This window comes from Vigna angularis, chromosome 10 (assembly GCF_016808095.1).
Source record: "Vigna angularis cultivar LongXiaoDou No.4 chromosome 10, ASM1680809v1, whole genome shotgun sequence".
NCBI classification, from domain to species: Eukaryota; Viridiplantae; Streptophyta; class Magnoliopsida; order Fabales; family Fabaceae; genus Vigna; species Vigna angularis.
Window position 1 is genome coordinate 28,380,470 of NC_068979.1, and position 24,808 is coordinate 28,405,277.

General features: G+C 34.3%; 3 protein-coding genes across 9 annotated transcripts in view; 1 reads left to right on the forward strand and 2 right to left on the reverse strand.

Annotated features, from left to right (window-relative positions):
* Positions 1-9,370, reverse strand: part of LOC108318749 (uncharacterized) — a 31,136-nt gene extending 21,766 nt beyond the window's left edge. For 2 of the 7 annotated variants that reach the window (XR_008245709.1, XR_008245708.1), the window contains exons 1-12: positions 9,056-9,369; positions 8,293-8,354; positions 7,923-8,015; positions 5,409-5,580; positions 4,970-5,085; positions 4,434-4,520; positions 4,219-4,335; positions 4,026-4,089; positions 3,800-3,942; positions 3,160-3,207; positions 3,003-3,071; positions 1,864-1,939 (exon numbers count right to left, since the gene is read on the reverse strand). Coding sequence is in view for 4 of the 7 variants with exons in the window: in XM_052869646.1 (XP_052725606.1) it covers positions 1,864-1,939; positions 3,003-3,071; positions 3,160-3,207; positions 3,800-3,942; positions 4,026-4,089; positions 4,219-4,335; positions 4,434-4,520; positions 4,970-5,085; positions 5,409-5,580; positions 7,923-8,015; positions 8,293-8,354; positions 9,056-9,167 (1,159 nt within the window). In the remaining 3 variants the exon portion in view is untranslated. Of the gene's footprint in view, positions 1-1,863; positions 1,940-3,002; positions 3,072-3,159; positions 3,208-3,799; positions 3,943-4,025; positions 4,090-4,218; positions 4,336-4,433; positions 4,521-4,969; positions 5,086-5,408; positions 5,581-7,212; positions 7,784-7,922; positions 8,016-8,292; positions 8,355-9,055 lie in introns of those variants that run through there. The other 5 variants (XR_008245710.1, XM_052869648.1, XM_052869646.1 and 2 more) reach the window with 4 other exon arrangements.
* A 5,191-nt stretch (positions 9,371-14,561) lies between these two features.
* LOC108334582 (uncharacterized) lies at positions 14,562-16,885 on the forward strand. The gene is made up of 2 exons (XM_017570444.2): positions 14,562-14,931; positions 15,803-16,885. The coding sequence occupies exons 1-2, from the start codon at positions 14,639-14,641 to the stop codon at positions 16,662-16,664; spliced, it is 1,155 nt and encodes a 384-aa protein (XP_017425933.2). The 5' UTR covers positions 14,562-14,638; the 3' UTR covers positions 16,665-16,885.
* Positions 16,886-17,137: 252 nt separating this feature from the next.
* LOC108334581 (uncharacterized) lies at positions 17,138-18,858 on the reverse strand. The gene is made up of 2 exons (XM_017570443.2): positions 18,450-18,858; positions 17,138-18,337 (listed from the first exon to the last, which is right to left on the reverse strand). The coding sequence occupies exons 1-2, from the start codon at positions 18,785-18,787 to the stop codon at positions 17,491-17,493; spliced, it is 1,185 nt and encodes a 394-aa protein (XP_017425932.1). The 5' UTR covers positions 18,788-18,858; the 3' UTR covers positions 17,138-17,490.
* Between the last annotated feature and the right edge of the window lie 5,950 nt (positions 18,859-24,808).

Sequence of the window (24,808 nt, forward strand, 5' to 3'; positions counted from 1 at the left end):
ACTTATGAATGCTTGCCTTTGATGGAAGAAAAATTGCATGTTGGCGAATGCTTAAAATAGAAGGGAAGCAAACCACAGGAAAAAGGAGTCTTGTAGTTTCTTCACCTTCATCAGAACCATTTGCCCGTGGCAATTCAAAAGATGCGGCTAAATACACTCAGTCTGATGTTCCTACAATAGAAAAACCTTTGAGCCAACTCCTAAGAAAAAGAGGACCATTCCATCTCATGGGATAAAACGTACCAGGGACACCACCCCTCAACAACATCAGATGATATGGTGTTTGCTTTCTTAAGGAAGAAAAGACGATAATCCTTCATCAACATTTGATGCTCCACTTGAGACACCTCCTCTGGATATGGTAACACATGAATCCTCCTCTTCATTCAAACAAACAGAAAACCAATCTTTTCCTCCACCTACACAAACAACCACCTCTGACGCAACACCCATAAACATGTCCTCCACCTCACATCAAAATTCTCAAACCAAAACTCCGACACCTTCCCCAATTCAATCTTAAGACTCTATTGCATCTAATCAATTAACTCAACCTTCCACCCATTCGCCCTATCAACAAAGGGGCTGAATAGCAACAACTTTGAAAGGATTGTTTCCAAACAATGAATGGGATATGCATATCCACCAACTTTGAGGGGAGTGTCAACAATCATATTTTATTATTTAATATTTGGCATATTAGAGTTAAAGTATATAACAAAAATATCCCCATAGGGATCGAATTATATCTCTAAATAATAAGGTTTTGATTATATATCTGAATAATAAGGATTTGATTATATCCCTGAAATATAGGGATCTGAATATATGCTTGAATAATAAGGATCTGATTATATCCTTGAATAATAAGAATCTGATTATATTGTTGAATCATAGGCATCTGATTACATTAAGTGTTGTCATTATATGTTTGAGAAATACCTATTTGAGAAAATCATACAATAGCAAGGGAGGGAATAGGATCGTTAGTGTCCTTGAATGATAAAATGCATCAAAATTTAAAAGTTTAATTATAAGGACAAGAGTCAGAATCATTATCATAACAAACACCAAAATAATTAAGATGAAGGAAAGTAATTCAACATAGCTGTTAAAAAATGAACTTTAAGCCTAACACAATTCTATAAAACCGACTTGTAAGATGAGGTTTGCATCTACTTATGTACTATGAAATCGTCTTATATTTAGTCAATGTAGATTTTCCAACACACCCCCTCATGCTGAAGTATATACATCTCGTGCTTGAGACTAAACATTAATGGGTGGTCCGATAGCAGGTGGAACAATGTTCGACAAACAACAAATTTTGCTAGGATAAACTTTTAATCTATTATTCTGATACCATGTTAAAAAGTGGACTTTAAGTCTAACTCAACCTGACAAAACCGACTTGTAAGATAAAGTTTGTATCTACTTATGTACTATGAAATCGTCTTATCTTTAGTCAATGTTGGTCCTTCAACAATAGGAAACTATCAAGCTAATGTAAAATAAATTAGCAGCCACATAGTTAAACTAGGAAATAAAATCACAAGGAGTGAACTATAAGATTCCCAGTTACAATCTCTTTAGTATTTGTTGTAACTAACAATAGTCATCGACACTCTGCACTGTCAGTTAGTTAGATGAAGTGTCGTCTAGTCAGCACAGCTTGCTGTGCAAGCTATTCTGCTAGTTAGTTACACTGAGCTGCAGTCTACTCAGCATAGCTGATGTGCAAGTTACTTGATCTATATAAATTCCTGTCCTAGCACTTCAACAATAGTAATGCCAAATCATTTTCACTGTATATAAATCCTTATCTTTCAGCTTAGTTCTAGTTTCTTCAAGGGAGATACTGACCAGAGTTGCGGCAGCTATAAGTGGCATCATCTTCATCAGCAATGAACTGGTTAGCATCCGCAGACCATGTATGAACCTAAAATTAGAATGCATTATACTTTGGTAAAAAATAGTGAAAGAATTCTTTGCAGGAACATACAAAAAAAAGAAAAAAAAAAACAACAATGGGAGACAGATAGAACATCCAAGGCATTGCTACATATTGTCCTATTTGCACTATTACAAAATACAGCCAAATACATCTTCTAAACCAAACCACAGTAAAAAACAATTCATAGCATATAACATCTGCCGAGGGCGAGTATAGTCAAACTGCACTTGTCTAGCCCATTACCATCCCTTTGAGGGATGGAATCCATGAGAAGACTTGTTAGGTTTCTAAGTTAGAAGCCTAACTTTCTCACAACACCCACTCACACAAAGGCACGCAAACAAGAGAGAACAAATGAAATGTATGTATTCACTGCAACGAATATCGAATACAATGATGATGGAGCCTAATCCCCCTCACAAGGTCCAAGACGTGTTTATACAAAGAAAATGGCTAGCTCCTCAACAGAATTACAGAATGTTTATTTATACTCTCTCTCTCTCCCCCTAACAACATAACAAACTTTCCCGCTCTTTTTATTCATCCTCTACCATTCAGTATTAGTAACCTTATAGTGTCTAGCCTTTCACTCCTTCCTCCCTTGCAGCCACCATTCGGTATTAGTGTAGATATTGTTCGGCTCCTTCACTCCTATTCCCCTACCATTCGGACCCCCATTCCCTTACCGTTAGGTACTCTTCTTCCTCCTCCTTTCATAGACTCTCCAACTCCTAACAAGACTCCAATACACCATTTGCTTCCTCTCTATCTAACATAAACATGCACATGCTGTAAAGTGATATATGAAGCAGTAAGAAATTGGCATTCATTTTATGCTGAAATAACAAAATTAAAATAATGGGTACTGGAAAGATCCATCTGCACTCGTCTCCAGGAAGCTACAGTTTTTCTATTCAAATTAAAAGCACAGCATTTAAAATAGCAAAAGAAATTAGAAACCGAATCTGCAGAAAGCCAGTCAGATGCTACTAAGCAAAATGAAGGCAAAAATGAACAAGAGCATCGAGAAGAGTAAAAAATGGTATACCTGCTGTTCTGTCATCTGAAGAAAAGCAATAGTATAGTACACCAATTCTCTGATATTACCCCCAACCACCTATAGAAGTGAAAACCACAGATCAAAGCAACCGTACAATAGACCAGAATCAGCAAAAAAAATATAGCAAGAATACTCTGAACCAAACCTTTCTCAGTCTTGTATTACCCACAATAGTCAACATGAGTTCAAAGAGCTGCAAATAAAAAAAAATAGATGAAAAATGATAATTCAAAAGTTATCATAAAGTAACAAACTAACAGAAAAGAAATTTTATAATTCTGAGGTATATAGAGACTACAGAAGGTCATCCAGTTGACTGGATCAGTTATCACAACCTGACAGTGACAGCTGCAATAAACTACTCTAACAGAATACAACCATAATGATGATTGTAACTGACTAACAATGCAAACCACAGCCAGTTGATTACTTAGAAGTCTATAATTATAACTTTCAACATTTTCCATACAATTCAGCAAAAACAGCTATAAAACACTCATAAAAGGTATAAATCCAACAAAGAGGTTCCTTTTCATGAATAAACTGATGAAGCCACAATACTAATTAATAAAAAAAAGGCTTATTTTCATTGCAGTGACTGCTGTATCCCCCTTGGATTCAGGTGACCAGTTTAATATAGGTATCCTCCTTGCCAAATAACAAGCTAAAGGAGACCACCAAAAGTCAGTCAGTTAACTTTGACATAAAAATACATTGAGCAGAATATTGTCATTTTATGCAATATAAAATAATCAACATGAGAAACTGCTGGCTGCTATCCTCACCTGGATAACAAATGAATCAAGGCTTTTCTCTGAACCATCAGAATCATATCTTCCATCATATGAATCTTCAGTTCCTTCAATAGCAGCTTTCTCATAAACTCTCAAAGAAGAGACAAATGTATTCCACAGAGGTCCTAGTATAACTACAGGGAAAAACCTCTCGTAAACAAATAAGTCAAAGAACTAAAAACAAATGCCTAGAAGCTCAACTTAGGGGAAAACATACCCTCAAATTCACTTTTAAAGAGACTTGAAAAATTTTGAATGAACTGATTCAAGCACTTCAAAACCTTGACAAAGAAAAATACAACATCATGTTACTACATAGGAAAGATATGCATGTATGTGTGCTTGTATACTATACATACACACAAGATACATGAATATAACTATATATAAACACATATAGATAGATTAACCTCCATTTTGATACTCCAATCATCGGGATTTTCAGATTGAACTGGAATTTCTAGAATAGACGAGAATTGGCCCATCCATGGTTTAACCAAAGGAGCTATCAGAGAACTTGTTTCTGCCTAAACAGAATACTTTGATCTGTTAATAGTTTAAAAGAAAAATACACTAACCCAACAATCCACTCAAACAGTTCACAGTCACTTAAGTGACAAAATACCTTGTAGACACCACTCATTGTCCCCAGCATAGATGTACAAGAATAGATTATAGAAAGGGCCTTTGATCGAATGTATGTGTCATATTTCTGAATGGCAACAAGAAAATAAGAAATATGTTTTTGGTCAGACAAAAGAGACTCAGTTCACCATAGAAACCAAAAAAAAAAGTGGTAATTTGCCTTTATTTTCTTCGTTTTTTAAATTGAAGAATTTAAAGATTTAGAAAAGTATTTAAATGAGTTATCAAAAAATTAACAAAAGGAAAGTATTTCAATTTTACTTCAAAAACATCCACTGACATAATGGAAAAATCTTTTTACAAACGAAAATTGACAACTAATATGCAAAATATAGGTAAAAAGGACTTCTTAATTCCAATAATATGCTCTTTTCCTTTTTGATGTTGAAAGTTAAGACATCGCAATAATGGAGATAATGTAGGATAAAGATATAACGTCAACTTTTGATAATGAATAACTCCTTTCCAGACTTTTTGCATAGCCAATTTAGTTCAGAAAGATATACAAAATACAACCTGGGGAGATGATACAATTGTCAGCAAACTCGGGAAGAGAGCAGGTATTAATGTTGGAACCATTTTATCATCCAAGTCCGCAGAGAGAAGAGTCAAGCATCTCATAGCGCCATGCACTAGAATAAAATTATTAAAAGACAAATAATAAATCTAATTAACATATTGAAATTCCATAAAATTGTAAACCCAAATATGGTACAATTATTGATCATAAAATTATTTCCAGAAAACCCAATAGAGAAAGTAAATGAATCAACTAGTAGCCAGCATGAAAGAAAATCATCAAGCAAACCATTTACAATTCAGGGATATAAACTGCTCATACCATAAATGTTTGGTCTCTACTATACAAAAATGGAGTGCTTGGTACAGCCAAGGCTTTTTCCAAATCATTTACACATACAAAATCCCAAAAATCAACTCAAACAAAAATGCTTACCTCCATTCAAGTTGGCTTGGTTATTGATCAAATTTAGAAGAAATGGTAACAAATCTGGCCATAACTCTGGCCAGTCATGCACTGCAATGGATGCAACAGCCATACCAATGGCCGTGCAAATTTTTCTATGAGGATCATCCAATGCCAATAGAAGCATTCTTCGGATGATTTCCTGGCAATGTAGCATACATTAGTTACCATAAAAAAATGACTAAGTAGTCAGTTCAATTAAATGGCCATACAGAAAATAAAATAAAAAACTAAGATTGGCATGGAACTACAAAAGGCTAATCAGTGATGTATAAACCTATCATTTAACATTCCAGAAATTCAGGTTCAGCAAACTAATATTATTTGGAGTGCTATATATGAGATCCACGAGCAAGACTTTGAACCCATAGTAAATAATAAGTCAAAAGGTCAGTCAAAAGGCATAGAAACCTTGCTATTACCCTCCATCCTTATCCAATAAAAGAGATATCCATCAGACCTAAAGCTCAATGGAGGGAAGACAAAGCAGCAGGTGGACAGCTTTGACAACAGATGTTTTTATGATAGTTTTTAGAGCTTATTCATGCTACTCTTTCTAACTTATGAGACAAAAAACAATAAAAATTGGTTTTTTGTTGCTTTTCATATTTTAAAAATTTGTCCAATTATCTTAATCTTCCACATTATTATTTAAAAATATATTTTCTATAAATAAACAACAATGAGCAATTCATCTTTTTAAGAGTAACTCAATGGTGACCTTTCTTTGAATCACCATTCACCACATTTGGACACACTTTCTTGAAACAAAAGACTTGCAATAAAAGAAATCCACAAACTTAGAATTCTCCACCTACTATATGTCATAATCTAATGAGTCAATCGCTAAGACAAATCAAGCTCCGATACCACTTTTCGATACTTCATGTTGGACGTGGTTTGGTTCTATTCTTTCATTTCCAATGCCACAAGTTGGACTTGGTTTATGTCCATTTTACTTCTAAAATTGTGTTTGTATCTATAAATTTTGTGTTTGTATCTATAACATGTTTAGGTCCTAAAATTTTAAAATGTTTGGAAGTGGGATGGTGATAAAGGTGCTGATAGAAACTTTTTTAGTTATTTAATTGTTATCACTTTTTTTTATGATGTGAGGCATCACTATGATCCTTGGCATCTCAGTTAAGTTGACACCCTCAGGAACATCGATCATATGCCATCACATGCAAATATCATTGAAAACAAAAAAAAAAGATATAAAGAACTCATGGGGGACCCAACCAAAACCCATGAACAAAAAAACAGGCCACCTATAAAGCTATACACAAGTTAAGAAGCGTTATACATAGGAAAAAGAAACCTTATGATAAAAGTCCAAACTTATAAAAGCTGACATAATTGTATACCATCTAAACACTTCTCTAGAAGACAGGCCTAAACTCACCAACTTATCAACACAATGATTTCCTTCCCAAACAAATATTTGACACCAACGACCTCTAATTTTTATCACTTTAACAACTTCTGTTTTGTAATTGTATGAACTTATTTATTGGAGTAGTTTGAACTTATATAGTAGTTATGCACCATTAAACTTAGCTATTGTAGAATAGTGGAGTTGTTGTTTTACTAGTTTGCTTAATCAAAATGTTGAACTATTGAATTGGTATTGCTATTTATGAGTATTAAATATTTTTTTCATACGAAGTAGACTCTAAATGATAGCCATGGGTACAACTGTAAGCTAGTTACAGTTGTTATAACTGCAAGTTTATTTTTTATCCTTGTGTTGTTATAAATAGTTGAGTCTTACCATTGAAATGTAAGTCCTTGTGCTCTCTCAATATAATGAAAGCAGTTCCTTCTTCTACTCTGTTGTTCTAATACAACCTAACCCCTGAATGGTGCCACAACTACTGGGACAGGAAGGCTCTATGAGTCTTAGGAGCAGCAAGCTCTGCTCTGCTAACCCATCACCACATGCAATTGACTACTATGGGCTAGTCCTAGCACAATGGTGGATTGTGCCTTGACCAATTTAGTCGTGTGTTTGAATCTGCAAACAGCCTATTTGCAACATCAAGGGTAAGACTGCATAACCATTACAGAGTGAGAAGCCTTCTGGCACTGGTGTACAATAATTAATTTTTATTAAAACAATAAAAAATGATTGAGTTAGACTTTTCAATAAACAATAAACATAGAAAGTATGGATTGTAGAAAATAGAAAGGAAAATGCAGAATAGCTATGGAATGCTATATCCTGCTCAAGCCCAATCCAAGCTTTCTAGTCTGTAACTTATAACCACCTCCAACTTTGCACACCTCCTTCTGGACCTCACTCACACTTCCACATGGCATAACAGCCTCTCCTTCTGCTTCTTCTTCACATATTGGGTTCAAAGATGTCATCAGTTTCTATATATTTAAATCTCAACTAAAACAAGCTCAGAATATTTTTCAAAAATACCTTTTAGAAATCCACTTACCAATAATACTCAATAGAAATAAATGCATATTTACCTTTTCATCAGTAGAGATAACAGGAGGTTCAAAAGTGTCCTCACCCTCCTGCCAATGCTTTTTAACTAACTGCTTAATAAGGACAGCAGCTAAGTACAACAAGGTTAAGTTATACAAGTTCCCAATAAACGGAAGAAGGAAAATAAATAATTTACTGGTACAAATATTGGAGTTGTAATCCTAGTAAAGTTTTTCAAATGTGAATGGAAAAAAGGAATAGATAAGAAAGCATAAGACGTGTTAATCCTAAAGGACAAAGGGGGCATTTAAGAAAATACTAATTTCTTTAAGAAAAAGAATGAAAGATAGAAGGAAATATTTTGGCTCTGAATAAAAGTGCAGAACATGTGATCATTATGAAATAGGATATCTGACGCAGTCCCACCGCGAGCTCCTTGTTTGCAGTAACTTTTGATAATGCACTGCCAAAACCTTCAGGGCAATTTAACATTCGAAATTAACATAGAAAAATCATGATTGAGCGGTATTGAGAATTTTTGTCAAATAAAAACAGTAGTGAATGAGCACCCCAAGTTATGTTCTTCATCTCCATGGCCAAGCTAAAGAAATGTATACATATTACAAAAGTAGATCAAGCCAAACAAAAAACATGTTTCACTAAAATCAATGAAGCATATAAGTCCCATTTAAGTATGAAAATACAACTTCCATTTACGAATGACAACTTTCAAGCCAATACAAGATTGAGGCATAACATCATTGTCATAAGTTCACGCTCAACAAGCTACCACCCCAGTGAATATCCTCATTTCCTTGTTACATGCTTATGCAGATGCCTCCACCCTCTAAATACCATAAACCACTCCTCCTCTCATCTTTTTAGTCACACACTAAAAAAAAAAACAACAGCATTGTCAAACAAACTCAATTTCCGAAACCCATTACCCCCTCAAGTCCTCAACTGAAAAACACTCACTCCCACGCTACCACCACACCACATAAACAGCAAGCATAACATCTAACAAACAACCCACCACAATCGCTCTTGTCTTCGAAAAGAAAAGAAAACAAAAACAGTCCAACCTAGACACTCCATAAGGTTTTCACACCACAGAGCAAAATCCGCATTCAATTAGGTTGCAGGCGATGAAAATTAAAATGATGAAGAAAACCTGGTTGGCGAGAGGCCTGATCGAGGGATGCTTCGGCGAAACATCGAACCTCGGGGTTGGGGTCGAGTGTGGCAGACAAACAATTGAGTAGCCATTGCTGATCTTGATCCATTAACGGAAAACCCTAAAGCACGATGTAACGGCGACGTTAGTGGTTTGCGCTGCTTGCCACTTCACTGGGCTGCTTTTTCCCGCTCTGCTGAAGAAGGATATATACACACATGAGAGGCGTTTTCAAGTATTAGTAAAGAAGACTACTGAGCAGTGGCAGAAATGAAATTTTGTTAGTTGCTGCCTTGTGGATCTCTATTCCTCCATTTCATCAATAGTTAGCTCTTAATTTAAGGTGAAAAATCATGACTTAAATGTTTTATATATTAACAATTATTTTTGTCTATATATTCTTTTAATAAGTGAAAATAATATAAAATATTAAATTTATATACACGGCAGTGGCATAAATTAAATTTTTTTAGTTGTTGCTTTGTGCATATGTTAATCTTTCATTTTATTTACAGCTAAAATGTTAGTTTAAACAAAGGAATTTAATTTCATTTTATGATTTAAATGTTTCATATATTAAATATTAAGCATATATTTTTTAATAATTAAAATAATATTAAATATTAAATTTCAATCAATAAACTACTTTAATAGTTTAATAATAATGTATTGATAAGCAGTTTTCCATTACTTTTATATCATGGGAATTAACATAGTATTGTTAAAAGTAAACTCCACTAAAATGTAAACATGTAAAATTTATCGAGATGGCACACCATTGTTTGTAAGGCTTAATATTGGTTCCTATTTTTGTTAATTATTCGATACGAGACTTAATTTTTTTAATGTTTAATATAATTTTTTAAATCATAATTTATGTTCAATTTGATCTTTTGACTAAGGATTATTAAATTATTAATGGCATAGTATTCAGGTCAGCTATCAAGAATGAGTTGTCACACGATAATGTTCACAATGGCTCACTCACATCATCATCTTGTCACATCATCATCTTGTCACATCATCATCATCTTTCCCAAATTAAAAACCCTAATTTCTCTAAGTTTTTGTGATTTAATGGAAAACAATCTGGGAGTTTCATTCATTGCAGATGGTTTTGCGTCAATAATGGAGTTTGAACAAGTTCAGTGGTGCGATTTGGGATTTTACAGGTTTTCGCGGAAGAGGCGCGTTATTTCGCGAATTGGGGGTTCATCGTGAATTGGGTTTTTTCGATTTGGGTTCTGTGATTTTGGGTTTTCTGCAGGTTCAATGATTTTGTGATTTTTGGGGTTTCACTTTGCAGATTCTCGTGAAGTTGGGGAGAAGATTAAGATGGTGAGATGTTGATGGTAGTTCTCATGGTGCATAAATATTTGGGCTTGCAGTTTGGGTATGATTCGTTGTAGTGAAATGTTTCTTTTGTAGATTGAGTTTCTTGGTTTATTCGTGGTGGCTTGTGTGGTTGCTAACGACAAAGCTCATGGTGGTCTGACGACGTGGAGAAGATGATGGAAGGAAAATTAGGGTTTCTAATTTAGGGAAGATGGTGATGATATGGCGAGATGTGTGACAGGTCATTCTATTTTATAAGTCATTCCGTTAACAATTTAAAAAGCGTCAGCAAAAATAATCAAATTGAACATAAATTACGAAATTAAGAACTACATTGAACATTCGAAAAAAATGAGTCTCACATCAAACAAAGTTGACAAAAATAAGAACCAGCAATGGTATTAAGCCTTGTTTGGACCCATCCCTAAGGTAAAAATAAATCAAATTCATGGTTTGGTAGGCGAGATTTAGCTTTTTTAGACATGGTAAATACCAAATTAAATGTAAGTTATCAACCTATATCATAACGACAATAAATAATAATAATGATAATAAAAAGTTATGATGGTAATAAAATATTATTAATAATAATAAGATTTAATCACCACTTCTAAATAAATTTGAAAACTTTCAATTAAATCTTTAATAATTTTTTATGATTTATTAAATCTTTAAAAATTTAAAACTTTTCAATTAAAATTTTGTTAAAAAATTTGTTGATTAGAATGACAATTGAGTGATATAATGGTTATTTTGCACAAATCTTATTTTCATTTCGGCATATGTAATTTTATAATATTGAGTGTGAAACACATCGATAACACGCCAATAACATAAACATTATTACACATTATTATCATAAAAAAAAATAGTATATTCCTTGTACCCTACTATACCACTTATTCACCAGAATCAATCAATTTGAGCCGTCTTGCTATCCAATTCCAGACATTTCCTTTTTTGGCATTCATAGTCAAAGAGAACATTTTTCCCGCATCCATAACCAAAGAGAATCTCTTTCACACGTCCACGGTCGAAAAAGAGTCATCATCACTCGAACTCATCTTCTTCTTGCATCCATAACCAAAAGAGTCATTATCACTTGAACTCATCCTTTTCCTGCATCCATGTCGAAGAGAACCTATTTCCTGCAAACACGGTTGAAGAGTCATTGTAACATCCTAATTTTGGGCATTACTAACAAACCATTTTTATTGTGCAAATAAAAATAAATTAAACAACTCAAAACATAATTTAAATCCTTTAGACGTCATTAAATAAAACTCAAAACAATTGTTTACAACTATAATAAAATATTAGACCGTTCAACAATTAAATAAAAGTCAACCGTGCTAAAAATAACCCAAAGAAGTATAATTCCCAATCTCTCAATATCCTCGCCGCTTCAAGTATCCGTGAGACTATTTGTAACATTATCTACTCCCTACAACATGAGTCATACGATCATCGTAGGTGAAAACCACAACCACAAAGAAAATGCAAGAAAGAGCTAACACAATAAACATTAAATCACTGATATAACATGTATATCATAGTTGTTAAGTCTTTATCACATCCAAGAATCATCAATACACAATAAGATTATAACAACCAATACAAAAACCCATCATCCATTTTCTTAACCGGAATAAGTTCCAACCCATTAGATCTACATCACCTGTCGAGAAATGGCAATATGTGCCTATACCAACCACCACTATAAACTTATGTCAACTTTCATACTTTGCCGCACATTCATGTTAACCAAAACAAGACGATTTGAATGGTCATCCACGTAGCTTCGAAGTTGTCTCCCCTGCTCCAAGTTGTTCACCTCAACACTAAACTCAACATGAGTCAGAACCCTACGGGCGAGACATTCATCCCTTTCTACTCCATCGAAAGAGGAAAGGGTAGCACTCGAATACCCAGTCCCTTTTACCGACCCTCAAGGATGAAGAGATTCATCTCTTCTACCGCCTTTTAAAGACGAATAGATCTACCTTTCTACCCTCTGCAAGAGGAAAGGTACAACTCGAATTAAAGAAGTATAGACAGAAGACATACTCAATGCTAATAATAACAAGGTTTAATAATTTGTCAAGTCCCTGTTTTTTGTAGGAATCTCAAATTGGTCTTTTCTTTTTTGACGTCTCAATTGGGTCCTTATTTTGTGAAAATTGCAATAATTACACCCCTACCGTTAAATTGGGCCCAACGACGTTAATGTATGATTGGCGTGGCATGGTGTACTATGTTTTTAATTGACGTAACTGACATATGTTGGGCATGATGTGGATTTTGGTTGTTTTAAAATTAAAAAGTTGGGAAAAAATTGGGAGAACTTCCATTTTTTATAAATCCCTGATTGAATCCCTAATAAAAGGGGATAACTTTGTTCTGCTTCTTCTTCTTCTTCGAGAGGGGTGTTCGTTATTGTTGAGCTAAGATAGGTTTGAAGATGGCCCATTCGTGTTGGTCTTCGTCATGTAGTGGCTAGCGGAAGCAAAACCCTAATGTGGTGGTGGTGAAGGATCTACCAGTGGTGGTGTATCACCGTTTTGCCTTTGTGGAGAGAAATATGTTTTAAGAACTGCGAGAATAACTAAGAACAAAGGCAAGCAATTTTGGGATTGTCCTAAGTACAAGGTATGGTATTTTCGTTATTATTTTTTAAAAGAGGCCATTGTTGGATGTAATTGGTGTTTTTTTGTCACAAAATGGTAGTGAAGATGGTGGTTGCAATTACTTTAGATGGTGTACTGATGATGGGATAATGGAAAGGGATAGGAGTGTAAAGTCTGAAGGAAAGACTGAGTCTTTCACGAATAGAGAAAATGGTGGATGGAAGACTATAAGTGATTTGAAGAAATTAGTGTAGAGATTGGAAAAAAGGATTAAGGTGTTGATAGGGGTGGTTAATGTTGTTTGTATGATGAACATTATTGTAGTTACAATATGGATGACAAATCCATGACGTCTATTAGCAGTGTTTTCATTGTAATTAATTATGATCCAATGTAGTTAGGATGCAATATGTATGACAAATACATTGAGCTCAGTATTGTATAATTGACGATGTTATTTATCGTAACGAATGAAAGTTATTTTGAGTTGAAAAGTTTGTATTATTTTTTACTTTTGGTATATATCTAAGAAGAAAAAACAATTCAGAATCTTATGAAACCAAATGTTCCCAATTTGAAAACAGAAGCATAATGAGTCTTACAGCATATTACATATGTTGTTGTACTCACATTTTGAATTTGATTGTGGCCAATTGATTAAAGATTTGCAAATTGAATTACATGAAAAAAAAAAGTATTGAATTGGATATGGTAACTACTGTTGTCTTCTCTTTTATTTTCCATTATTCACAATGTGAATAAAAATTTGATCGAACATTATCGATTATATTTTTGTTTTTGTTTTATAGCGCTTGAGTTTTGGAAATATTTCTTGTACAAAGAATATTGTACTTTTATTTAAACTTTATAATATATTAATAAACATATAGAATAAATCAAGAGAAAAAAATATCGGTGAATTAATTTATCAAACATATTAATCCGTGATGGATTAATTAAACAAGATTACAAAATTTCTGACTAAAAGAAATTAGATTGAAGTCACTCATTTTTAAATTTTTCCAACATTTTACATATAGTTTGTCAAATACTTTATGCGTTAAGTTGTTTTCGCATTCTTTTTCTTTTAATATATCAAACGCCAAAATGCTCCTTTCTGAAGACTTTTTAAATCATCTAAAAATATACTTTAACCTTTTCTTATGATTTCTTGTGTTTTACAATTAGTTATTCATTAACAGTTTTATATTAGCTTCCGATACATTCAATATTTGGATATTGTGCATGTAAAATATTCTAAAGGAACATACCAATGAACATGGTATAAAGTTGACCCATTATTGAAAATTCATCCACACGATTTGATCTAATCAATGAATTGATAATAGTCCATTCAAAGTTCAAACTATTTTTTACATTACCGTGATAAGAAGACAATGTCTTTTATATTATGGATAAGCACATATATTATTAAATATTTATTTGTCGTACTCGCAAACTATCCTATATGAATATACTTTTCGTATAGAGACTATCCACAGGCTCTTTGACTTAGTCAATGAATAGATTTGGTACACACGTTATGAAACCAAACCAATCTACTATTGGTATCTATGAGTTGTTAAGCTGCTGAAAAATATTGGAGAGTGAGAAGAAAATGTATGTGACAAGACCCCTTTCCATGTACAAAAGGAACCCTGGTGCTCTTTCAGAGCCTCCTGCAGGACCAAATTCAGGTTATCTTGTAATCTTTGATGAAGAAGCTCAGACATACTCTTGTTTTGGTTTGTGCAAGGACTCTACTATCAGCGATCTTCCCTTTCCTCAGGACAAAAATTTAACCATCAACTATGGAAGTGATGATGAAGAAGCCTTGTTTGTTCCAGTCTTGAATCAACCACTGTCATCAAACCGCTACTATGTGATAAGAAAGACGGGGAAGCATCAAGGGTATGAATTATTATTCCTTTCTTTATTTCAGTTAAAGTTCAAAGGATGCTTTTTGTAACACAAAATTTTAACAACATAACTGGTTTCAGCGTAAGTGTTTCCCAACCACTCTTTCTGCAGAATGTTAGTATTATGTAGTCTGTCTAAAGAAGCATGTTTTTACATTCTAATAAATGCGAAGAAGGTGACTTTAATCTTAACTCAACCCTATAAAATATATGAGATTTGCATTTATTCATATATTATAAATTGGTTTTATCTTTACGTGAAACTTTCAATAATAAATGTCACACAAACAATACAGAAAAGCTAAAGTTTATATCAGGTCAAGTATAACTAAATCTGAACATTTTGGATAATATTCATCTCTTAAACTTGAAATTTTTAATTGTTCTAATAGTTCCACGTTATTTAAGAGTTACAAACCGGTTTTGTGAGATTGAATTAAGCTTAAAAATTACTTTCTAACATGGTGTCAGAGTCATAGTGAGAGTCTATCCTAGCGAGATCTATGTGGACATTCTGTTTCACCCGTTGTCGGGACCACCCATTAATTTTACTCTCACGTTTGATATGTTTATATCTTGACATGAAGCGGGTGTGTTGGAAGTCTCACATCGACTAGAGATAAAGCCAAATTATACTATATAAGTGGGATGCAAACCAAACCTTTTGGGTTGAGTTAGGTTTAAAAACCACTTTCTAACATATTTTTTGAAGTTTTTAAAAAGATAAAACAGGAGTTATGAGCATGGAAGTGATTAATCATAATAATGTTATCTCAATGAATTTGATTGGAAACGTTATTGCATTCACACACTCTTGAAGAGTGTGGTTTCAAACATCATTTTGATTCTTGAATTGATTTCAGTGAAGCTAGCACAAGTTCAAAGGAAGAGGACATGGGAACCTGTTTGTGTTGCAGTTTTGTCAGCGATGTTAAATCAAGACCTTTGGATCCCTCTGATGTTTATCAGCAAGTTGAAATCATCAAAAAGAATTACGGTTTCCAGGCAAAGTCTGTTGCCTCAGACGGAATTCCTGCTGGTTTGTTGAGGAATAAAGGGTGGACAGCTTATGGTAGGACTCCCAGCAATTACCATTTACGTGAAGCTTTAGGCGCCAATGATTCCTTGCGTGCCAAGCTTCCTGGTGTTAACTTCCCACTATCCAATGATCGGTCTGAATCAGTGGTTGTTGGAAAGTGGTACTGCCCTTTTATGTTTGTGAAGGAAGGAATAAGACTGAAGGAGCAGATGAAGAAGTCAGTGTTCTATGAGTTGACACTCGAGCAAAGATGGGAAAAGATATTTTCGAAGGAAAACAATGAACACAGTGGTGAGAACCATGCTGTGTTTATAGATGTTGTTGTTCAAACAGAAGTTGCCAAGGTTGCAGGAAAGGAAGCTGTTTGGGATGAGGATGGTGTTGACAATGAGAAAGTGGTGTGGTTTAGGAGTTTTGGCGATGGAACCTCTGAAAGAAGTGTTGGACTGAGTTTGGAAATTGTTAATGGAATGAAATGGGAGCAAGAAAGAGTTGGGTGGATTGCAGGGAATGAAAGGCAAGTGAGAGTGGAAAGAGTGGAGAAGTTTGAAGGAACAATTAACAAGTGGGTGAAATTTGGTTGCTACGTGCTGGTAGAAAGTTTTATATTAAGGGCAATGGATGGCAGATTGGTGTTATCTTACGAATTCAGACACAAACATCAAATTAAGTGCAAATGGGAGTGATTGTTTTCTTTTCTGCATACTTGTGTTATTTAACGTTTGGTTAGTTCTTGTTTTTCTTTTCTGCATATTTGAGTTGTAATGTTATTTAATGTTGACTAAGGGAAAGCAAATCAGATAGCCCATGAGAACAAAATCTTATATGCATCATGTTGGGTTTCATATATCCAGATCCAAGAGAAATGTGACCAAGCCAATATGGCTAAAGGATTTTCAGGGATTTAGGATTCTTTTTCAATAAACAGTGTTCTAACTGCGTCATCAATCTCTCTCCTGAAAACCTTTTAAATTGTTTTCTGTCCGGTCTAGTACTTGATATCATGGATTTTATAACTCACCTCCCATCCTCTTTTGGCCACACCATCGGTTTTCATGCATTCAAATCGTAGATTATATGTCAATTTGAATACCAAACAAGCAACTTTATAGGGGAGTTCAGACATTGGAATGAAGATAAGTGGGAATGGAACATGATTGGGAGGAGATAATGGTTTGAATGGAAAAAACCATAAATACATGCACTAATGTTACAATTATCTATGATATATTTAAGGAAGGAAAATGAAGACACTTGGGTGTGGGGTGGTGAATATGATGAGTCTTACACGATTAAAGATGCTATATGTCCTAACTGAAAAGGCCAAACTTGCTTTTAAAAGTAAAATTACACACAAAATATCTATATAACAACTACTGTTCTTGCGTTTACAAAGCATACATATAAGGCAAAGAAATAATATCTTCAAAGCATATGGGAAGGTGAACTATTTCCCCTTGTTCTAGCTCTGCATTCCAAAACAATCACATAGTAACTAGATTGTAATAACTCTCATTCCCATTTGCACATAATTTGATGTGGATGCCTGAAATCATAAGTCAGCACCAAACTTCCATCCATTCTCTTAAAAACAAAACTCTCTACCAGCATATAACAACCAAATTTCTCCCACTTGTTCATTCCTCTAAACTCCTCTACTCTCATCAATCTCTCTTGCCTTCCATTGCTTGCTTTCCACCCAACTCTTTTCTGCTCCCATTTCATTCTCTCCACCACTTCCAAACTCAGTCCAACACTCATCTCTCTTCCAGTTTCATCAACACTCTTAAACCACAGCACCTTCTCAACCACCCCACTTTCATCCCAAACAGCATCCCTTCCTGCAACCTTCACAACTTCTGTCTGAATGACAACTTCAACAAGCACACTATCTTCACTGTTTGCAACTTCCTTTGAAAATATTTTTTCCCATCTTTGCTCTAGTGTGACCTCATAGAACAATGACCTTTCCATCTGCTCATTCAGTCTCATTCTTTCCTTCAAAAACATAAAAGGGCAGTACCACTTTCCAACTACCACCGATTCAGAACTACCATTAGACAATGGGAAGTTGAAATCTGGAAGCTTGGAGCGTAAAGAGTCATTCGAGCCTAAAGCTTCATCCAAATGGTAATTGCGGGGAGTGCTAGCCTTTACACGCCAACCTTTACTCCTCAAGAAGTCAGGAGGAATTCCATCTGGGGCAACAGACTTTGCATGAAAACCGTTATGCTTATTGATTATTTCAACCTTCTGATAATCATCAGAGGGAACCAAAGGTCTTGGTTCAACATCTTTGACAAAGCGGAAACAGAAACAAGTAGCTTTTTCTCCTTCCTTTGAACTTGTGCTTGCTTCGCTGAAATAAATTCACGTAGAGAATAGATAAAAAATTGGATAAAAAATAGATATATAATATTGAAGTTATTGGAAGCTAGATACTTCGATTGGAAGAAAAATTTGATCCATACCCTTGATAATTCCCGTCCCTTCTTATGGCGTAGTAGCGGTTTGAAGACAGTGGCTGATTCAATACTGGGATGAACAAGACCTTTTCCCAGTATGTGATGGTTTGGTTGGGAGGGTTACTTTGTTGAGCTGCATGGCTGGTGTATGTGTCTGTGATGATTAAGTTCTTGTCCTGAGGAAAAGGAAGATTCTTGATTTCTGGGTCTTCACATAATCCGAAACAACTGTAAGATGTTGGTTCATCCCATATTACAAGATAACCTGAATTTGGTCCCAATGGAGGATCTGAAAGAACCTCAGGGTTCCTCTTGTACATAGAAAATGGTCTTGTCACATACATTTTTCTCTCTGATATTTCTGATGTATTTCCTTATAATTCAATCTTAGTTACAAACCCAATCTTTGCTTCTCATGAATATGCATATATATATATATATATATATATATATATATATGCTAAATTTCTAGATTCTAAGTGTTATCAGAAAAAGTGAAGTGATAATGTTTATCTGTTGCAAGCTGGAGAGATATTCTGTTCGGTTTCTGCATTTGGATTTAGATTATACTGGAATAGGCGACATTCTAACCTTGTATGCTACAAAGATGACACATTGCAGACAGAAATTCTGAGCTGCCAAGTTATTTGCTACGAAACACGTAATCAAATATGAATGAATATCGAACACACCACCAACATTGGTATTCTGATATATATAGTTTATGTTTAAAATATAACATGCGAAAATAATATTATGTAATTCATCTTGTATATCAAATATTATGAATGAGTTTATTAGTGCATATTTTATAAAGTAGGTGCTCTTCTCATAAAATAAACAGATTTTTGCTTTTTGTGTATTTATCTAATTTGCTCAATTTAAAAGTAAGCAATTTTCCACTTTAAACAAATTCTACGTACTTATTAAATAAATGGTTATTTGATCAATACTTAAGTTAAAACAAATTGGTTTAATCTCTTATTCAAACTTATTTATAAATTGATTATGTAATTAATAATAATAAATGTATATGTAATAGTAATACTTTTTTTAATTATTTTTAAATAATTAATATTCAGAAATAAAATATAAGCTTAAATTATTTTTCAAAGTTTTGTTATGTAGCAAAAGAAGCAAAATGAGACCATTAGAAAATAATCTTATAAAAGAGAAACAAAAAAGTTTATTAATTAAGACCGAAAGGATATTAACAAAATCAAATGTATAAATCAATAATTATATGGACAAACTTCAAAAAACACTTAAGTCTTTGGGTTTACACTTAGGTTCTTTATAACCTCATAAGTGTAAAAAACAGTTAATAAAAATTAATAATTTATTAAAAAAATGATAAAATATGTTCCGTCGTATTTTCTTTTTTAACATATTTTAAGATATATAAGTTGCTTTTTAATATAAACCACATTGACTACAAAAACAATTTAAGAGTATGAATATGAATATTATAGTATGTAATATTGACAAAGTGGTTATTGAATAAGGTCGATCTATCTATTCGCCATTGGTCAACCTGGTCGAATGGTTTGTGTAGTAATTGGGCCTACAACGCTAATAAGCTACTTCAAATGGTAATTGGGCCAACACTTAAGTTGTTACTGGGCCAATAATCCAGTGAATGATAAAATAATCAAAGATATTGATAAGTTTGTTTATAATATCTGATTAAAGATATTGGTAAAGCTCATATTGATAAAGTTGTTTATGAGTAACTAACCGGATCTCCAAGTAAGGTTATTTTTTATTTTATCTATGAAACACTTATAAATACATTGATAGGGTCAAAAGCCAGGTACGTTTCATTCACAATCTACTCACGCTCATCCTTCATAACACCCAAACATTCAGTAGTGATAACCATTCACTAAATACTCAACCAAGAGCCGAGGTTCTTCAAATCACACGCCTAACTTGAGCGTCAGAGTGCCTTTTGTAGGTACCTCCCCCCCTGGAGCACGAAGGCAACCGATCGGCCAAGACTGACGTGACTGAACGGCCTAGACGGAAGTCAACCGAGCGGTCAATCTGTGGAAGCCGAGCGGTCTAAGCGGAAGGAGCAGGTGGAGCTCGTGATTCAAGCGTCAGAAAGGTTTGTGTCTCGGTCCCGAAAATATCTACCAAAACATTTTGGCGCCCACCGTGGGGCCGGGGGCATCCCTTATAACCACAGGAAACTGGACAAGGATGCAATCTCACGATCGACATCAACAAGCTTCTACGGCTTTACAGATAATTATTTGGATATAGATTCATTTTATTATTTTATATGATATCTTAATTCAATATTGTTGAAGATTTATTAAGGGTTCAATAATGCACTCACCACTTACCCAAATTTGGCATCAAGTGTTCAACCGTGTAACAGCTCGGCCATTCGGCCTCACTAGTATTCAACCGTTCGGCTTCACAGTGCACATGACAGGACCATGCAGACCACTCGGCCAAGAGGAGTGCAAGAACCAAGAGGTAAATCCCTCTCGTTGAAGAAAGACCGAGAGGTAAATCCCTCTCGTTGAACTGAAGACCGAAGAGGTAAATCCTTCTCAGAAGTAAGCCATCACTGGTGTCAAAAAAACCCAGGGAACGCTCTCCGATAACCCCTAGTCCTAAACCGAGCGGTGAGGTTCTATACGGCCTCACTCTCGTCCTAAACCGAGCGGTGGGGAACGTTCTAAAGTGAACGCTCACTCTCGTCCAAAGCCGAACGGTAAAGTTCGTTCCCTAGGAAGAACTCCTTGGTCAAAGTCAAAGCAAAGAGCTAAAGTCCTCTCGCTAGGAAGTTCTTCAGGAACTCCTAGTGCAAAGCCGAACGGTAAAGCTTGTTCCCTAGGAAGAACTCCTAGGTCAAAGTCAAAGCAAAGAGGTAAAGCCCTCTCGCTAAGAAGTTCTCTAGGAACTCCTAGTGCAAAGTCGAACGGTAAAGCTCGTTCCCTAGAAAGAACTCCTAGGTCAAAGTCAAAGCAAAGAGGTAAAGTCCTCTCGCTAGGAAGTTCTCCAGGAACTCCTAATGTAAAGTCGAACGGTAAAGCCCGTTCCCTAGGAAGAATTCCTAGGTCAAAGTCAAAGCAAAGAGGTAAAGCCCTCTCGCTAGGAAGTTCTCCATGAACTCCTAGTGCAAAGTCGAACGGTAAAGCTCGCTCTCTAGGAAGAACTTCTACGTTAAAGCCGAACGATCATTCACACCATAATCGCAGCCGAACGGTCGTGCTTACATGGTATAACCATCTAATTTCTTTTACTTCAAATTCGATTATTTTTCCTCCTTGGTACAGGTACATCAAATACAGCCTCCCTCGAACTCATAAGTCCTATAGTTAACCACGGCTGAAGCCGAACGCTTAACTCGGACTAGGGGGCATGATGTATCGTATGTAATATTGACCGAGCGGTTATTGAACAAGGCCGATCGGTCTATCCCCATTGGTCAACCTGGTCGAATGGTTTGGGTCGTAATTGGGCCTACAACGCTAATAAGCTACTTCAAATGGTAATTGGGCCAACACTTAAGTTGTTACTGGGCCAATAATCCAGTGGATGATAAAATAATCAAAGATATTGATAAGTTTGTTTATAATATCTTATTAAAGATATTGGTAAAGCTGATATTGATAAAGTTGTTTATGAGTAACTAACCGGATCTCCAGGTAAGGTTGTTTTTATTTTATCTATGAAACACTTATAAATACATTGACAGGACCAAAAGCCAGGTACGTTCCATTCACAATCTACTCACGCTCACCCTTCATAACACCCAAAAATTCAGTAGTGATAACCATTCACTAAATACTCAACCAAGAGCCGAGGTTCTTCAAATCACACGACTAACTTGAGCGTCGGAGTGCCTTTTGCAGATACCTCCCCCCTGGAACACGAAGACAACCGATCGGCCAAGACTGACGTAACCGAACGACCTAGACGAAAGTCAACCGAGCGGTCAAACTATGGAAGTCGAGCGGTCTAAACAGAAGGAGTAGGTGGAGCTCGAGATTCAAGCGTAAAAAAGGTTTGTGTCTCGGTGCCAAAAATATCTACCGAAACATATAGTTTGAGAACACCTTGAACCATGTTAACGTATGTATAGTGAAACTCAATGAAACTTTTTTCCACGTCGTAACAAATTATTGTAGAGAGAGAATGGAACTCTTTTCTTTTCTTCGAGATGTCAATATAAATTCTAAGTTTCAAGTATTTCTCTCCAAGAAAAAGATAATGATAGGATTGTCAAAACCTCTATAAAACAAATTATGGAAAACCTGAATATCAATGTAGATAATTTCATAAGTTTACAATAATTAAGAGTTTTTCATTTTTTTTTACATTTTCTAAACTTATCTACTAATATTATATTTATTACTTTACACATTTAATATTTTGTGTGTTATAATATAAAAATAAGGTATTAATTTTAATATGACAATCAAATGTTGGATATCATTTTAACAAAATAATAAATATGTTATAAATTATATATTGTACTATTAAAGTTTAAATATACTTTGTAACACCTCGAATTAGGCGTTACGATTTATGCTCCACTGTATATATGTATATATATAATTTTATTTTTGACAAATTTCAACACCAACAAAATGTTAAGTTCTTTATTACAACATAAGTCTTCTGAAAATAAAATTTCATACAGCTCAGAAAATTCTAAAATTTAAAATTCCACATAGTTCAGAAATTCAAACGTATAATTATTTAAAAATTTCCCATGTATCTTTTCCCCGCAGATCTCTCATTTTCTAAGCAAATCCAGAAATATCTGCTAATTCATCTGAAATAGTTTCTGCTCCCGTATAATATCACACATTATACGATCATTGTATTCACATACACAAATACAAACACAAACAGTAGGGTGAGCTAACCGAATCAAGAAATATACATCATCCGCAATCTTACTAATATCACAAGTGTGACAATCAGTCCAATTTATGCATCTCAAACATACTCAAGAACACTATTACATTAATACTATATAATATTTCTCAAGTCAAAATCATTAGTCCATTTACTAGAGTCAATACAACATATTATTAACCTGCCTACTTACAAAAGCAAAGCAGTCAACAATCCTTCTGTCTACTTACCAAAGTAGCATAACCATGTGATACTGACTACTTACCAAAGTAATATAACAAGGTGATTTTTTTTATCTACTTACCAAAGTAGTACAACAAGGTGATATTATCTACTTACCAAAGTAGCACAACAAGGTAATATTGTCTACTTACCAAAGTAGCACAAACAAGTGATATTATCTACTTACCAAAGTAGCATAGCATGGGACATTCCGCCTACTTACCAAAGCAGTACGGTTTATGTCAAATTGACCTCTCATCCTCCCACCTACTTACAAAAGTAGTGTCCGGCTTCGAACCTCTCTCCTCCCGACTTACCAAAGTCGTAGAAAATAAATAAAATTCGAATTTACAATTATGGCAAGAATACCTATACAACCCATCCAAATTTACCATCAAATGATTTACAGTCCATGATTTAACTCAAATAATGATTACAAACTCAATAATATTCAATATAATTTAATTTCTAATATAGAATATATCATATTACTCATCTTCCAATCCTTAAAATACAACTACACATACAATTTAAGAATATAATTACTCAAGATTTTACCCAATACAAATAAATTTACTATTTCGTGGAAAGATTACTCTTTATACATATCATTAATTAAAGATCTGAACCAATCAAACTAATTAACAACATGTTTAGAACATATGGTAAAATTTTCAGTCCGATCAAACGGTTAATAAGGCAAAATCTTAATTTTTGTATAGATGATCCAAAAACAGAAATTAAGCAATATTGAGATCCCTAAGAAGATACGAAACTAATATCTCTAAATTTGTACCTCCGATTTAAAATTTGAACGGTCAAAGTAATTCACTGTGTTAGGAATTACATATTAAAATTTCAGGTTAATCTAACGGTTAACTAAGTAGATAATGAGGTTTTAACGAGGTAACATAAGTACAGAAATTTAAGTGGTTTTCGATTATACTCAAAATGCGGAATGAATTCCTATAAGCACAGACATCTAATTACAAATCTGAATGGTCAAGATGACTTAATATGTTTTATGAACTACATACTAGAGTCTAGGCTCAATCTAACGGTAAATGAAATATATTTCAAGTTTTTACCATGATAACTTAAGAACAGAAATACAGTGTTCATCAGATTTTTCAGAATTTCGAAATTAATTTCTCAAAACATAGACTTCCAGTTACAAATCCGATCGATCAAAGTGTAGTAATATATCTTAGGAAGCATATATCACATTTTCAGGTTGATCTAACGGTCAAATAGGTCAA

What these genes read in the sequence shown, in the direction of transcription:
- LOC108334582 (XM_017570444.2), top strand. Translation starts at nt 14,639, where the DNA reads ATGTATGTGACAAGACCCCTTTCCATGTACAAAAGGAACCCTGGTGCT. An exon ending in AAGACGGGGAAGCATCAAGG is followed by an intron (nt 14,932 to 15,802) that starts GTATGAATTATT and finishes AATTGATTTCAG; the next exon opens with TGAAGCTAGCACAAGTTCAA.
- LOC108334581 (XM_017570443.2), bottom strand. Translation starts at nt 18,787, where the DNA reads ATGTATGTGACAAGACCATTTTCTATGTACAAGAGGAACCCTGAGGTT. An exon ending in AGGGACGGGAATTATCAAGG is followed by an intron (nt 18,338 to 18,449) that starts GTATGGATCAAA and finishes AATTTATTTCAG; the next exon opens with CGAAGCAAGCACAAGTTCAA.